The sequence below is a fragment of the Neoarthrinium moseri genome, assembly GCF_022829205.1.
Source record: "Neoarthrinium moseri strain CBS 164.80 chromosome Unknown scaffold36_Wmoseri_CBS_16480, whole genome shotgun sequence".
Lineage (NCBI taxonomy): Eukaryota > Fungi > Ascomycota > Sordariomycetes > Amphisphaeriales > Apiosporaceae > Neoarthrinium > Neoarthrinium moseri.
This window is the reverse complement of record NW_026055150.1, coordinates 229,786-244,382: the sequence shown is the minus strand read 5'-3', so window position 1 is coordinate 244,382 and position 14,597 is coordinate 229,786. Positions and strand designations below refer to the sequence as shown.

The window sequence follows — 14,597 nt, the reverse complement described above, 5'->3', positions numbered from 1 at the left end:
GATTATGTCGTGTTCTCGCATCATGACCGACCAGCATTGCAAAGCATTGAAAACCCATAATCCAACACAAAGGTCCGAGGCCATGCGATCCGTGCACTTGCTGTCCAACAAGGAAACCAGCTCGCTGGAATACCACCCGACACTAGTAGGACTTAGATCCCGCACTCGCGACCAAACTGGCACTGGAGCTATATCTGAGCTTTATCGAAGCGAACGGAGGGGCCCTTTCGGGACTGTCTCTGACTGTCAACGCCTCCAGCGCCTCCAGTACTACGTCACATGTTGACTGGTCGACATGTGCAGCCCCTTGCCACCAAGGGCTGCCCGCAGATTAGCTCGATAATGGGCTTGTTGTGCATAGGTCCGAAACAGAAGCCTTCGGCTGCATGTCCCCAAGGGCGTAGGCGTCGGAATCCGGATGTGAGGTCATGCAGACAGCTAGCACCGAAAAGGGTCGTCTCGGAAGAGAGCGCCGGCACACCACTGAACCCCAAGAATGTGGTTTCGGGCGAATCATGGCGAAACAGCTATACAAGACACGGGACGATCCCGAGCAAGTGGCTGCATGCTGCATAGGGGGGCAGGGGCTCCCGCAGACAAGCGGACTGTGCTCAGTGACCTGCAATGTGTCAATGGGATGTGGAGAAGCCAGGGGTCCTAGTGGGTTGTATGCAAAGCACAGACGTCGGCTATACAGCAGGTTCAAGTCTTGAGACCGGATTGAGTATAGACGAGGTCCTGGGTCGGCCAGGCAAGGCCAGGCTGGCCAAGTTTTTGACGTCTGGCCTGTCTGGTATGTGTATGTGGCGCGTACGTGATGCAGAGAGGCAACGGCCTAGGGTAGCTCACCGTTCATCCCATAAACCGACCGACTTGCGAACGCACCGGTGTCTGTTCGCGTCAGGACCCATGTAGACAAGACCTGCCAAACGAAGAGTGTGGGGCAACGGGGGCCGATCTTCTCCATTGACTAAGCTTCAAGTATAAGAAACCAAACTTCCTAGATCCGAACTTTGTCGGGAGATCTATACTCATCTCGTTCCCTCCGAACGTCTCGGCGTTGAGCTGCCTCTTTGCCATACTGAACCCACTCTTTTAGGAGTTTGAATCCATATAGGCCATGGACTTTTCAGACCCTCAGGTCTTCGCGGCCCTGCCTCATGATAACCGAGGCAGCGTCGTCGTCGGGGCGGTTTGCTTCGTCCTGACTGTTGCCACCGTGTCGACCGGGATGCGGCTCTACACACGGAGCGTCATTGTCCGACAATTGGGTGCAGACGACTACCTCGCCGCCATAGCTCTCGTAAGTGTCTAGACTTTGGCACTAAAGTACAGTACACTAAATACCGTGATCTCGCATAGATATTCGCATGGGCCACAGGGATTTCGCAATGCATTAGTATGGGACTCTTACCTTCCTGTGCCAAGCAGCGACTGATTTCGACCAAGATACCCACTTTGGCCTTGGAGCCCATGTATGGGATGTTCTCTACGAGGCAGGACCCCAGGGTATCAGTAACTACCTCGAGGCAAGCCAGATCCTTTTGGCGTAGTATCGCTTTGGCACTAACAGTGTCACAGAACTTCTACGTGTCCATCACCCTATATAATACGGGGCTGTTCTTCACGAAAATGACCTTTCTGGCCCAGTACTACCGAGTGCTGTCGATTAGGAAGATGCGACTCACTCTCCAGATAGCAATGGCTGTCGTGGGAGCGTGGTCTTTGTCTCAGGTGTTCGTAGGTATATTCATTTGCCAACCTATTGCCAAGTTCTGGAACGACAGCCTCGACGGCCACTGTATCCCAAACCTGCCCCAGTGGTACGTTAACGCCGCGGGCAACATCGCGACTGACGTTGCCGTCTTCGTCCTGCCCTTACCAGTGCTGGGCCATCTGCATCTGCCGAAGCAACAGAAACTCATCCTGCTGGGTATCTTCAGTTTGGGATTCTTGTAAGTCACCCCTTCGTGCCCTAACGATAACTTATACTTGACTGACGAAAACAAACTTAGCACGGTTGCTATATCTATCATCCGGATAAAGTACCTCCAGCTCTTTGCAGACCTCACATACGAGAATACAGACTCGTCCTGTTGGTCTATTACTGAGCTTTGCTCTGGTATCACGTGTGCATGCCTCCCTACCTTGAGACCGTTGGTCTCTAGGTGGCTTCCAATGTTTGCTAGTACTATTCGTAGATCCACGAAGGATTCCAACGAGAAATCGCAACAACTACACAAGAACCTGGATGGTAGTGGCCAGGCTTCTGAGAGCAGCCGCTGCACGTATGAGCGTGGCAGCGGGATGGGGAGCCAGGACGAACTCCACCGTCCAAATGACGTGGAACTTGGCCGGACTGACAGTGGGGATCTATCGGAGAATATCATGGGTCTCAAGAGCTCGAAATCCTGCATGTAAACTATCTGGTGAAAGTTTTCCATGGGATGGTGGGCGCTGATTAAGTGAGTGGAATCTAGGCAAGGTGCAATTTGGGGTGTATACATGTAATATCCAATGCACACAGTCAACCCACAGCCTTATAGTCTAAAAAAAGTATTTCTATTGATGAATCTTGATACCTTAGTTTATCCACCCCCCGCATGCTGATATACTGGAATGCTCGCCTTGGATGCAAACCGACGCCTTCGCTGGCAGATGGTTATCTGACGCCGCAAGCAAAGTTCTCAGTGTGGCTCCATTCCCGCAAGCTGTAACAGTTTTGGTTTCAAAGTCGGGCTTATCAAGTGGTTCCATTTTTCTAGTATCCTGGCTACCATCAGGGCGCAAAGGAAAATTTGATCTTAGGCTTGATATCATCGTGCGGCCAATTTTTGGCGAGAAAGGCCGCCTGACTTGCCAATGCCGCAGGCGCGTATGATATATAGACTACCATGCGTATCGTGTTGCTCTTCTTGGTTGGTTCTGCGCCGTAGTGAATCAAACGGGAGTCCCATATGATCAGATCACCTAGCTCTGCAACAACTTTGTGCCCGTGGAATCTTTGTTTTTCGAACCAGGATATTTCCTCCGGGATATCAGTATAAAAGTCCTTTCTGCTCCAAATCGACTTATAGGTATGCTCTACGGAGAAGGGTTCGGGAGCCTTATGAGACCCAGGATCGACGGTGAGCCCACCGTCGTTGGGTCCAGCTTGGGATAGGTCTACAATGCGTTGGACACATTGCAGACCTTTACGGAGCGGCGACTGATCCACATGTGGCCATTTCGTCCGAGGCATATGACCAGGACGAAGGGGCCACGTGATGTTCAATGCTTTGATGGATACGAGCATTTCATCGGTACCCTATAGTATCGCGAACACCTCGATGACCCGTGGATATAACCGGATGTCCCACATGAAGCGCTCATGTACGACGCCATAGTGATTGAACGTGTTGATGCCGAATATAGAAGGGAGATTTTCATCTGTCCGAATAGTTGAATCTGTGAGGTCAAGTGCAGTATTGTCGAGTGAAGTCAACTAGCTAAATGCGGCCTGCTGGTACTTCAATGCCCAGTCCTTCGCAATGACGGAAGGTATGACGGCATAGCCATCACCGAGAAAACTCCGGTACCAATCAACCGTCGTTTTCTGCCGGAGGAGTTTGATGCCTTATGTCGAGTTCTGTTTGATAGATTCCCACGGCGGCCTCTTTCAAATACTTTAGCGCTCCGGGGCAGATAGGATGATGCGGTGCGCGACGCTCCAATCAGGCCGAAGGAAACGAGACCCTGACTTCTGCTTTTTGAGGAGCTCTAAAGTGGAATCCCATCACGTCTTACCAGCGAGGCGTCGCGCCAGTCTATGAGCGTAGGTATGACAGGCGAGGGTATACTCAACATTCACACTCCTCTGACCACTCTTCCAGGCCTTTTCTTGCCATATATGCCATAAAAGGCACGCGGGTTCCCATCATGTGCGTTTGCCAAGAAGGTGCTCAGTAGAGGTCTCCAGTAATAGGACACCGTGCGTGCCTCGCGATCCACCTCAAGCGCCATGCCCGGAAGCCCGCCCTCACCGACGTCCAACATGGGAGACATGGATCCAACCTTGGAACAGCCAGAACCGATCCATAGCTCCATCGCGCCTCCCGGCAAGCACTGCACCACCAGGCGGAGGTCGCCGGCGATCAAGTCTACATCCTCAAGACCCCAGTAATCACAGTGAGGATAGTGTAAAAATACGCGCTGGCCGTCTGGCGACATCTTGTCAAAGCTCATGGTCGCCGTGACTTTGACGCGCCTCTCGGAGGTCGCGCCGAGACGAGGACGACACTTCCGAGTACCAAGCAGCAGATGGAGCTGCCATGTTCTGAGGCAAGTGCTCTTGTACGCTTCTTCCGCGGCAGCTTTCAAGACGTGAGAGACACGACGGCAAGCCTGCCAAGATGTCGGCAGGTTCCTCTTGTCGGTCAGGTAACTGAGAATCTCAATCCAGATCTCGATTGGGAGAGGCGGGCAGCTGGAGGAGCCCATGACGAACGTCAGTTGAATACAAGTTCCCGAACAATCGAGGCAGCTGTCTTATTGGTCAACGAGACCGAGCTTTTGGGGTATACAGTTCCTGCATGCAGGAACAGGGACTTTCGAGAAAAGAAACTTTGCGCCAGAGGCTTTCACTCGCGCCGCTGAGTCGCGTACCTGCATCCTTATCAAGAAGACTAGATTTAGTGCCCAGAATGGAGACGGCTATCTAACTTAGTGCGCTATCCGGTGATTGTGATTTGGATTGGCTGATGAAGACGGCGGTTGATTTTCGGATTCCACCGCGGCCGGAACGCAGGTGGAAAAGCGAATCAACGACAAAAACAAAACAAAAAATAGAGTTGCTGGGAAGAAACAGAAAAAAAGAAGAGACAGATGCTGCCCATGTCAGGGTCGAACTGACGATCTCCCGATTAACAGTCGGACGCCGTAAACCAACTTGGCCAATGGGCATCCAAGGTCTCTGATTGGTTGAAAATCCGGTGCTTTACTGACAATTAAGAGGGCTGGGGACGAACGGTGCGGACTGAGCAAGTTATTGGTTCTGTGGTCGGTGACGAAGTGACGATGGGGAGCTCGTGAGACCCACCAAGAAGCTGTAGATGGGCTCTCTCTCATGCAGTATTTTGGGGTGCAACAAGTGGCCGCTTCCCTACACCAGCAGCTCCGGGATATTTCCATAATCTTGCCACCTCTTCTTTGTCTTTGTCGGGCCACAACGGGGTTTCACTGGCCGGCGTATTTTGCACGTCTGGCAAAGCCAATGGCATGTCGGATGCTAGTCACCTTGAAACAGCAGTGGCTATGGATCAGGCTCTGCCTTGCTCTAGTATGTGTCAGGGAAGATTCGATAACTGGTCGTACGTTTCCGATCCGGTTCGGATCTTGTTCATGTAAGAAATACCAGCTAATGATGCAACCTAAAGCACATTGTATGTAAAACCCATATCCAGATCCACATTCTCGTATCAAGCTTAGCCGTTTTTCAGGGTAAGGCTAAATGCGTTGTCTGTAATAGTGTCTGTGGCCTATCAGCTGACGAAGCTGGTACGCATTGCTTGGATTTCTGAATAAGATATTCATTGGAGCAATAGAATGATATCGAGAAAAGACCATCAAGAAGCCTGCTTTAATGAGAGGAGCAGCCTATGGGCATTTCTTTCTGGTCGACCTCGAGAGGCTACGATTCTATAGTGCCGTCTAGAGGCTATCACCGTCACATATGGAGTCGATTTGCTAGGAGACAGCGCAGCACAGCTCACATTAAACAAGATCAAGCTTGTTTATAAGCTAATCAGTTTATCACGGGCCCTGGGCGCAGTTAAATTAATCTTAATTTCAAATCACCAAACAGGAGTGCTCCATCATGTAATGTAGCGGAAGCCACCCACAACAGCATTCTGCTCCACGGGGTCCAACTCTGCCAACTGCGCTGCATTGCTTTCCGATACCCTGCTGCTGAGCTCCTCGAATTTCCGGTTCGATCTCTTCAGGAGGAAACGCAGACTCAGAATACAGCCCAGACCCAGGACCTGGAATGCCAAGAGGATTCCCCACGACACTTGGAAGGTGGGCTCGTACTCGTCAAGCCAGAAGTAGTTGCCGTAAAGCGAGGCGACATTGGCACAAAGGTTAGCGAGTCCAATAGCAGCAGCTCTCTTGGTGCGTGGCATCACAATCGTCGATGACAGCCAAGCGTAGGTGGTTGAGTACACCCCAAAGATACCAGCTGTGAGCGGGAATGTGAAGGCGTAGCGCACCCACTGGTACTTGTAGGGGACCGCGATAAGGACGATCGTAGCCATGATGGCGGTCGACATGGAGATGGAGGCATGGGGAGATCTCTTCTGCGACCTGTCCGCGTGCCAACTGAACCCGATGCTCCAGAAGAAAGCCAGCAGATATGGCGGCGAGGTCAGAAGCAGTACGAGGAGGTTGTCGGAGAATCCAAGCTCCTTGATCAGGGTCGGAAAGAAGTGGGAATAGGATATGCTGGCAGTGGTGGCCATCTGCATGCAAGCAAATATCCAGACCCGGTAGTCCTTGACGGCGGCGGACAGACCACGCATCAGGGACGTATCCTCCTCCTCTGTCGCGTCTTCAGCTCCCATATCCTTCAGCAGACGTGCTTGTGCGATCGTCTTCTCCTCCTCGGTGAGCCACTTGGTGGTAGCAGGATAGTTTGGCAAGAATACCATGGCAACGAGGGCGACGGCAATGGTCATGAGGCCCTCGATGATGAACAGCCATCGCCAACTTGCCAGCGAAGTCCTACCGTCCATGCCAGAGAGGATGGCCGCCGACAGCAGACCAGCGAAGGCATTGGAAAGTACGATACCGCTCACCAGAAGAGCCATTCGGATCCCAATCTCCCTCTTGGTGTACCAGCAAGATAGGAAGTAGATGGCACCAGGGAAGAAAGGGGCTTCAACGATTCCGAGAAAGAAGCGGACGGCGAACAGGCTGGCTGGGCTGTTCGTAGCAGCCGTGCATCCCGACACAATAGCCCAAAGAATCATACAGCAAGGCTGAGAAGAGAAACACATGTAAGCACACCTGTGTTTGAGGAAGCTGATAGAGTACCACTTACTAAGAACAGAGATGGTGGCAACTTGGACATGATCATGGGAGATGGAAGCTGCATGGCGATATAGCCAGCTGAAAAGATAGAGATGGCGGTATTCCACAAGGTGCCATTGGTTCCGGTGTCCTTCTGCATGCCATAAAGACGAGCCTGTGTGATGGAGTTGCGATCCAGGTAGTTGCAGATGTAGATGACAAGAACAAACGGAAGAATCCTCAGATCGATCTTGCGAACGAGCCTCTTCTCTGCCTCAGCCGCGTGCTCGGGATCGTACGTTCGATATCTCTCGATGACCGTCTGGGGTTTACCGGGCTCCTCGACCCACTGGTCGGAGGCGCGGCCAATGGCCTCAAGGGCATCGCCATGTTTTGCGCTGGCCATGGCTTAAAAAATCAGCCTTTCTTTGGTACAGGTATTGACGTTCGCCAAGGAGACTATGGATAGCCAAGAGGACTGGACATGTAAGTCAAGAAGATTGGCTTGCCAAGGGAACAGGACGAGACTGGGCGACAATGAACAAGCATTGCTTACTCTTTATAGTGTTTCTTGGCTACCAGGGCCCTCTGTTGGGGCTGGAATCATGGGGTATATTACGGGGTAGCGTGGATATGGCGCCGCATTCTCCGCATGGGTGTCCCTAACTCCCCCGCACCCCAGCACCCCAGCACCCCAGCACCCCACGATCAGTGGTATAGTCGGGCTGGGTTTGTAACGAGCATATTGAAGAATTGCTGCTCCGTGAGCCATTCGCGGATTGTGTCTAGCTCTGCTCGCCAGTCCGCAGCCGGCTCGTGGGGTGTCGGCTCCAGCCCGCCTTTGGACGCGTCCACATGAGGCCAGTCTGAACCCCACAGAATCCTTTCTGGTGCAGCTTGGGCGTAAGCTTGGACGATGTCTCGCATGAGGCGGAAATTCCCCGGCGCCCTTCGGTATAAGGCCGATATCTTGACATAGACGCGTCCGGTACGCAAAAGCGCCAGGAAAGACTGAAATTCGCGACTGCCGACATCACTGGGCCTCGCACAAGCCCCGTGCTCTGCAACCAGCTTAACGGTAGGGGAAATGCCGCCGGCGCCGCCTTGGCCGTCGGCCAGGAAGTCGTGGATGGCGCTCCAGACTGCGAGGTCCATCTGCATGGAAATAGACCAACCACAAGTGCTCACCGGATAAGACCTCGCCAGGGTCGAGAGATACGCCTTCAACCGATCTGCACGAGATGCAAAGCTGTTGTAGCTCCCTTGGAGGCGTATAGACCGCACTCCTAGTGCATGTAAGGCGTCTATCGACGCAGGCGAGAATCTAGCCACATCGCGCTCTGGTGTATCTTCAGTCATGATGGAGGCGCAAAAGGTCGTGCCTGGGTAGTCTTCCCTTGCCTCCCTCAATTGTGTCACGAGGCCATGGTGCCCATCCTCCGGGCTGGCTTGAACTAGGACGATGCTGGTGGATTGTGTGTTCTCCTGGAGGCTGTCTACTGGGGCTGGACTTGGTGTATAAGCCCGGTCCCTGCGAAACGGGAAGCGTGCAGGATCAAAGACGTGCACATGGCAGTCCCATGATTCGGCAGGCGTATTTGACATGGTTTCGGATTTGAGATGGGCGTCTGCGCTGGTGAGACTCTCGACGGTAATGGCACCCGTGGACGTCTTGATGGAGCCCGGCAGATTGGAGCATGGACGAGTGCACGTATACCTAGGTAGTTCCGGCTGTAGACTTGGCGCTGGCTCGAATCCCTTTGGAGAACTTATACCTGCAGATAGGTTACGGTTGGATGTACCAGCAGTTGCACAAGTCACGCCCCGAGATGAGATGCATCCATGGGGATCGTTCCACCACTGCGGGCCTATGTCAGTACTGTGTGTACCTAGCCTGCCCGAATTCCAAATGAGGAGAGAGGGATCCATTGTGGTCGGGCTTTGTCCGACACTGCGCAACACACGACACGGCGCTTCAGCACATGCTCCATACTCCTGACTCAGCGCGTTCAGGACCTCCTAGGCAGCCCTGGAGGCTAGCCAGACCGCCTTGGGGTTCCAAGTTAAGCCTTCTGGAGAATTTTTGGCATTTTGCATCTGGGACGGCGCGGAGGCTTAATGGGGCACCTTTAAAAGCTGGTTGGCTGGAAGGGCAGCTCGTAGTTGGGGAAGCGGGCGGGGAACTGGCCTTGGTGCCAAATGTTAGCTACCCCGCAGCCTGATAACTAACTGACTTACAGCCCTGGAGTCGGGACACTACCACCCCGCACGAAAGCCACCAGCGCGGCTCAGAGCTTGCCAGGATGAAGACTGCGAACGTCGACGTCGGGCGCGCTCTTGGCCAGTCCTTATTGGGGGCCCTGTAGGGTCGACAGGCATATCAAACGGCCACTGACCGGTGCTCATGTTCATGCTTCATGCTGCTACTTATGCTCATGCTCATACTCATGCTCACGTTCAGCAGGGCCTGCCGTGATGGCTTCCGTGTCGTCGGCTAGCAAGGAGTCCACCTCGGACACACAAGGCGACCTGCCACACTTGCCGGCGTGTCGGTCGTGCCACGACAGAAAGGTCAAGGTGCGTTATTGTATCTGCACACATCATGCTTGTCTTGGCAAGGCTGAAGCGCTTACTCGAGATAGTGCGACAACCAGAGACCGAAATGTGCGCCATGCGCCGCCCAGGGTGCGGCCTGTGTTATGATCAACCCAGATGGTGGGCCTGGATTTTCCCGGCAGTATGTCACTGTCTCTCCTCTCTGTCTCTCTCTATCTGGCGATATATCGTGCAATACCCTAGCCACCAACTTACCAGCGCTTCTCCCTTATTGCAGATACATCTATGAGTTGGAGCAAAGAGCTCGCGGCCTGCCAGTCGCATCCTGGCCCACCGAAGCCCCGGAGTCCACCTCTGCATCTGTCTCGCCATTGACTACCTCCACCACGCACGAGACACGGGGTAGGACGGCCGACAGTCTCTCAACCGTCCTGCCAGGGGGCGGTCTCAGGTAAGCAGGCCAATTTGGAAGATTCGGTGCTCCTCTCGTTCGACGGCCTCCTTACTCGCGAACCAGCTTTATGAGCCTCCTCTTCACCGACCCAGAATGGAGAAAGACCAATGCCAATCTTCTCCAGACACTGGCTGCGGCTGCCAGGCCGGCTGAGATTCATGTCGAATACAATCCACTTCCGCCCCCAGCTGAGGCGAGGCAGTTGTTTGATTCATAGTAAGTCTGGTCGCACCGTCTCCCGTGAAAGGTGAAAGGAGAAAGGCGTGCTGCTGCTTACATGATCTTGGGTAGCCTCGCGGGAGCCCATATCCAGCATCCGTTCCTGCTGCGGCAAGATGTGCAAACCTTGTATGCGCAGGTATTTCTGGGAGACAGCCAGCCGAAGCCGTTGTCAGATCAAGTTCTGTTCCGGACTTTCATGATTCTCGCCGTCGCATCTGTCGTTCCGCACCGTAAGGGGCTTCACGCGAGACACCCTTTCGGCTACTACCTGTCTGCTATGCGGCACTTTGACAAGAATTTCCTGGCCCGGGGAATTTCTGCGATTCAGGATCTGCTCTTAGTCTGTCGATTTGGAATATACCATCAAACAGGTACGCACCATGTTCGGTAGTCAAGACGATCGCCACCCTGAATATACTGATACGGCGCAGGGACATCTGTGTGGGAGATTTCGCAACTCTGTATGCGGCTGTGCATAGAGCAAGGGTTACATGCGAAATGCACATGCCGCACTAACCTTTGGAGGAGCAGCTGCACCGGAGGGTCTTCTGGACCAGCTACCTGATGGATAGGTATAGTTCTTACACCCTGAACCGCCCCTTTGCCATTGCGGACCGGGATATTCAAGTAAACCTACCGGCCCACGCCGAAGACGAGTATATCGCGGCCGCCTCCGAGCTTGCATTCAATCTAGATTCGTTCACAGCTACCCACGTCCCTGTGCTGCCAAACGAGATGTCTGTCGCTCTTTGCTGCATCAGCCTGCGCCAAATCTCGTCACGCATCCACAGCCAGACGTCACAACTCTCCAAGCTGTACGCTTCACCATCCTCCCAGCCCGATCTGCCACTCATCTCTGGCCGGGTTTACAAGATGGTCGACGACTTCACCCGGGAGTTGAAAGCGTGGCGCGCGGCGACGCCAAAGTTCGACTCGCCCCGCTGTCTTTACGAGAGCGAGGCATGGTACGATCTCCTGGTAGCAAGAGAGAGACTACTTCTCGTCCGGAAGGCCGTCGACCTAGTACCGAAACGCGACGGGCTCCCATCCCCGTGGGTTCTCAGGCTGTGTCTACACTCGGCGACCCGGTCGATATCACTCTATTCCTCTCTCTTCCGGGAATCCAGGATCACATATACCAGGAGCTACTTCCAGACCATGTTCACAGCCGGCCTCTCTATACTTTTTTGTCTGACCGTCTCTACGGAGATGAAGCGAGCCGATATCGAAGAGGCGTGCAACGCACTGCTCGACTGCGAAGAGACGCTCAAGCAGATGGCGCTGCAATTGCCCGATGCCAGTCCGTATGCGACTGTCTTCAAAACATTGCATCGCAACATATTGCAGAAACTAGATCAAGTCAGGTCCTGCCAGCCCTCAATCCCAGCCTCGCCAACCCATGGAGGGTTTGCTCAACCCCAATCCGTCCTCGGATCCACAAATGCAGTTTCAAGCGGTCTTGGCCACGAGACGATGCAGCCTACACATACCGCGCATGGCGACATGCCGGGGCGAGACATATATGATCTTCACTCACTGTATCAGCCACACGTTGACAGTGGTATGATGGCCGCAAACGAGGTGCTAAACGGCACTGACGCTTCAGGGTGGGCCTCACTGGCGTACGACACAATCTGGAACATGGGAAACTATTCGTTTGTCGACCCTGGTGATGCTCAGAATCTATGGAATGGTATGGATTTCAACTTTTAGCGCCCATCTTCGTCGTAGCCATGCCTGGAAGGCCTACCGACTAGCTCATTTTTGCGGGCGCAGACGTCATGCGGTTTTAAGAATGGCACATCGCAGAAATTGGTCGTTGTACGGCGAGAATAATTACCGTATCAAATCGGCGCCTGCGTATCGGAGATGAGCCATACCCTCTAGCGGCCAGCCAGAGGGCATGACCAAATTGCTTTGACCAGCGGAGCTTGACCTCATCTCTCGCGACATAGAGGCGCCGAGGTCCGTGAGCGCATCGCCGCCGCTATGCAGATGCATCGAAATGGATAGCAAGCAGCTCTGAAATGACCTGAAGACGGGGAAGCGCTCTCCAGCGACCGTCATCAAGGTGGAACACTTGTGAATGACGTCCAATGTCGACGAGGTGGAGGACGCAGAGCGGCGTGACAGGGAGATATATGTCATGGCCGCGCCGAACATATCGTAGGCATCGACGAAGGACCCGGAGCAGTGTAGCTCCTGAAAACGCTCGTAGCATCGATCCAGAAAGCACTTGCAAGTCTGCCTCACATCCTCCTCGACGTCATCTGCATTCCCTGAGATGCCCTCCAAATCTTGCCGGGATGGTGCGGCCTTGAAAAGCAGCACGAGCGTTCGGCACGCCAGCTGGTTCAGGATGTCCGAGACGATCCTCTCGCCCTCGGCCAAGTGCTTCAGACTGGCTGGCAGCTGGTTCCAAAAGTAGTAGTTTCCGTAGTTGTATGTGAAGGATGACTCGGGATTATTGTGCATGCTTGAAGCCAACCGGGCCTGTGCTAGAAGATGAGGTATCAAGGATGCATTCCCATCCTCGAGGGACTCATCGCGTGCCGGAACCTGCGCAATCATGTAAGCATAGGCACCCATAATAAAGAGCGGTTTCGCCGTTACTTCAGCAGTAATGTCCTCATCTTGTACCGTGAAAGGTCGGTCTAATGACAGGCATATCGAGCTATACAGGTTAGTAGGAAGCCCGCACCTGACTCACTCGGGCTACTCACCGATCAAGAAGGTAAGCGCTCCAGAATAGCTTCCTCCTTTCGTCTATCTCGGCATCTGTGAGTTGTAGGTGCTCCTCGGGCTCCTTGTGCAGTCCCAGAGAGATACAAGCCCGCATGGCGAGGCCGATTATGTGCCAAGAGGAGCCCCCACTCGGGCTCAGGGTCGAGAAGATGGCCAGGTACAGCATGCAATGCACAAAGTCCAGACTATTCCTATCGTAGATGGTGGGGAGGCATCGGAGAGCCGCATGACGCAGGCGAGCGATCAGTGCCGAGGAGCTCAGATTACTCGACGTCATCAGCGCCCCGGTGGCAATCGCCAGGCAAGCACTGAAGTACGACAGCGACCTCTCTACTGGCAGCGCCGCGACGTTGGCATCCGCGGCCACCTCGACGCTGTCCTCATAGTGCTTCTTCAGCTTGCGTGCGTCAAGGAACGGATAGAAGACACAGACGCGCTCCAAGAAGCGATCAAGATGAGCCAGAGCAACGTCGCGGGGCAATGTGGTCAACGGCGACGAGGACCCCTCTGGTTCAAAGTTGTATGCGGCGCTCAGAGCCGTCTTGGGCGGGGTTGACCCGTCCAATGCCAGGGCCGCCTGAAGAATACTATCCAGGGCGAGGTTCCGGGGCAGATTGGTGCGCTCGTCCCGGGGCTCGGCCATGGCGGACCGGGACAGAAAGCCTATCTCGCCCATCGTGTCCCGGATCGAGGGGTCTGCGACCTGCGGGTTTGTCCCCGCCGACCCGGCCTCCGATAGGGGCGTATACACGACAGAGGCATTGCGGATATGTTGCCGGGGGCTCACGGCGCTGTCGAGCCGCCTCCGCTTGGCAGGAGGAGCAGACGATGCTGCTGCCTCTATCTGTTGCACCTTGAGTTCCAACGACTCGACATAACTAAACATGACGCGATCATCATCAGAACTAGTCAAGCCCGGGGAGAAGCAGCCCCGTATGGGGTGGAGGAGGTAATGCCCGTACCTGGCGATGGACGTGTTGGTTACCCCCGTCTCGTCTACTGCCCGGGCGCGACACTCGGCCCCGGCAGCCGAGCACGTGGAGCACGAGGGGAGAAGCTTATCGCACTATTCCCCGGAGAAGTCTCAGTGAGCACATGCGCGCGGCTACCATCAGGTAAGGGATGTTGCCGCGACGTTACCTTGTTCTTCCGCTTCCAGCATCTCTCGCAGGCCTGCCTACGCCTTCGGACAGGTGCCGCTGGGGGATCAGCGACGACGGCATGGGGTGACTCCGACGCACGAGGTGCAGCGAGGGCCATTCTTCCAGAGGGAAGTTGGGCAGACGGAGAGTTTCACATGAGGCTCGGGAAGAGTCCGACTTAATAAACTGGATGGATGGATAAGACGGAGGGGCGATTTGCGGCCGGCACCCGTCTAGGGCCCTTTTGGGGGGACTGGGGGTGCTTAGGGGCCCCTGAAAGCTGGCTCCGGGGTGGGGAGTTTAGGTGGAGAACCCAGGACGCCCGGGTTGCTTGGGGCCCCACGGTCCGCCAAGCCAGCGCCAATCGAACTTGGCTCGCAACGGGGTGGCAATGGGTGCGATACATACAGACAGAAATACTTACATACATA

The 14,597-nt window shown here is 54.4% G+C and overlaps 7 protein-coding genes across 7 annotated transcripts; 2 read left to right on the top strand and 5 right to left on the bottom strand.

The window, feature by feature from the left end:
* Window positions 1-1,120: 1,120 nt before the first annotated feature.
* JN550_008561 (uncharacterized protein) lies at window positions 1,121-2,421 on the top strand (the record flags this gene model as incomplete). The annotated part of the gene is made up of 3 exons (XM_049320536.1): window positions 1,121-1,303; window positions 1,582-1,955; window positions 2,016-2,421. 3 exons carry the CDS (start codon window positions 1,121-1,123, stop codon window positions 2,419-2,421), a joined length of 963 nt encoding a protein of 320 aa, XP_049169493.1.
* Window positions 2,422-2,779: 358 nt separating this feature from the next.
* On the bottom strand, window positions 2,780-3,295 carry JN550_008560 (uncharacterized protein; the record flags this gene model as incomplete). The annotated part of the gene is made up of 1 exon (XM_049320535.1): window positions 2,780-3,295. The coding sequence occupies one exon, from the start codon at window positions 3,293-3,295 to the stop codon at window positions 2,780-2,782; it is 516 nt and encodes a 171-aa protein (XP_049169492.1).
* A 551-nt stretch (window positions 3,296-3,846) lies between these two features.
* On the bottom strand, window positions 3,847-4,479 carry JN550_008559 (uncharacterized protein; the record flags this gene model as incomplete). Its single annotated transcript, XM_049320534.1, has 1 exon — window positions 3,847-4,479. The coding sequence occupies one exon, from the start codon at window positions 4,477-4,479 to the stop codon at window positions 3,847-3,849; it is 633 nt and encodes a 210-aa protein (XP_049169491.1).
* A 1,373-nt stretch (window positions 4,480-5,852) lies between these two features.
* JN550_008558 (uncharacterized protein) lies at window positions 5,853-7,453 on the bottom strand (the record flags this gene model as incomplete). Its single annotated transcript, XM_049320533.1, has 2 exons — window positions 5,853-7,016; window positions 7,079-7,453. The coding sequence occupies 2 exons, from the start codon at window positions 7,451-7,453 to the stop codon at window positions 5,853-5,855; spliced, it is 1,539 nt and encodes a 512-aa protein (XP_049169490.1).
* Window positions 7,454-7,755: 302 nt separating this feature from the next.
* Window positions 7,756-8,976, bottom strand: JN550_008557 (uncharacterized protein; the record flags this gene model as incomplete). Its single annotated transcript, XM_049320532.1, has 1 exon — window positions 7,756-8,976. One exon carries the CDS (start codon window positions 8,974-8,976, stop codon window positions 7,756-7,758), a length of 1,221 nt encoding a protein of 406 aa, XP_049169489.1.
* Window positions 8,977-9,522: 546 nt separating this feature from the next.
* JN550_008556 (uncharacterized protein) lies at window positions 9,523-11,992 on the top strand (the record flags this gene model as incomplete). Its single annotated transcript, XM_049320531.1, has 5 exons — window positions 9,523-9,624; window positions 9,690-10,054; window positions 10,121-10,273; window positions 10,349-10,619; window positions 10,811-11,992. 5 exons carry the CDS (start codon window positions 9,523-9,525, stop codon window positions 11,990-11,992), a joined length of 2,073 nt encoding a protein of 690 aa, XP_049169488.1.
* Window positions 11,993-12,115: 123 nt separating this feature from the next.
* On the bottom strand, window positions 12,116-14,284 carry JN550_008555 (uncharacterized protein; the record flags this gene model as incomplete). Its single annotated transcript, XM_049320528.1, has 3 exons — window positions 12,116-12,953; window positions 13,003-14,090; window positions 14,165-14,284. 3 exons carry the CDS (start codon window positions 14,282-14,284, stop codon window positions 12,116-12,118), a joined length of 2,046 nt encoding a protein of 681 aa, XP_049169487.1.
* Between the last annotated feature and the right edge of the window lie 313 nt (window positions 14,285-14,597).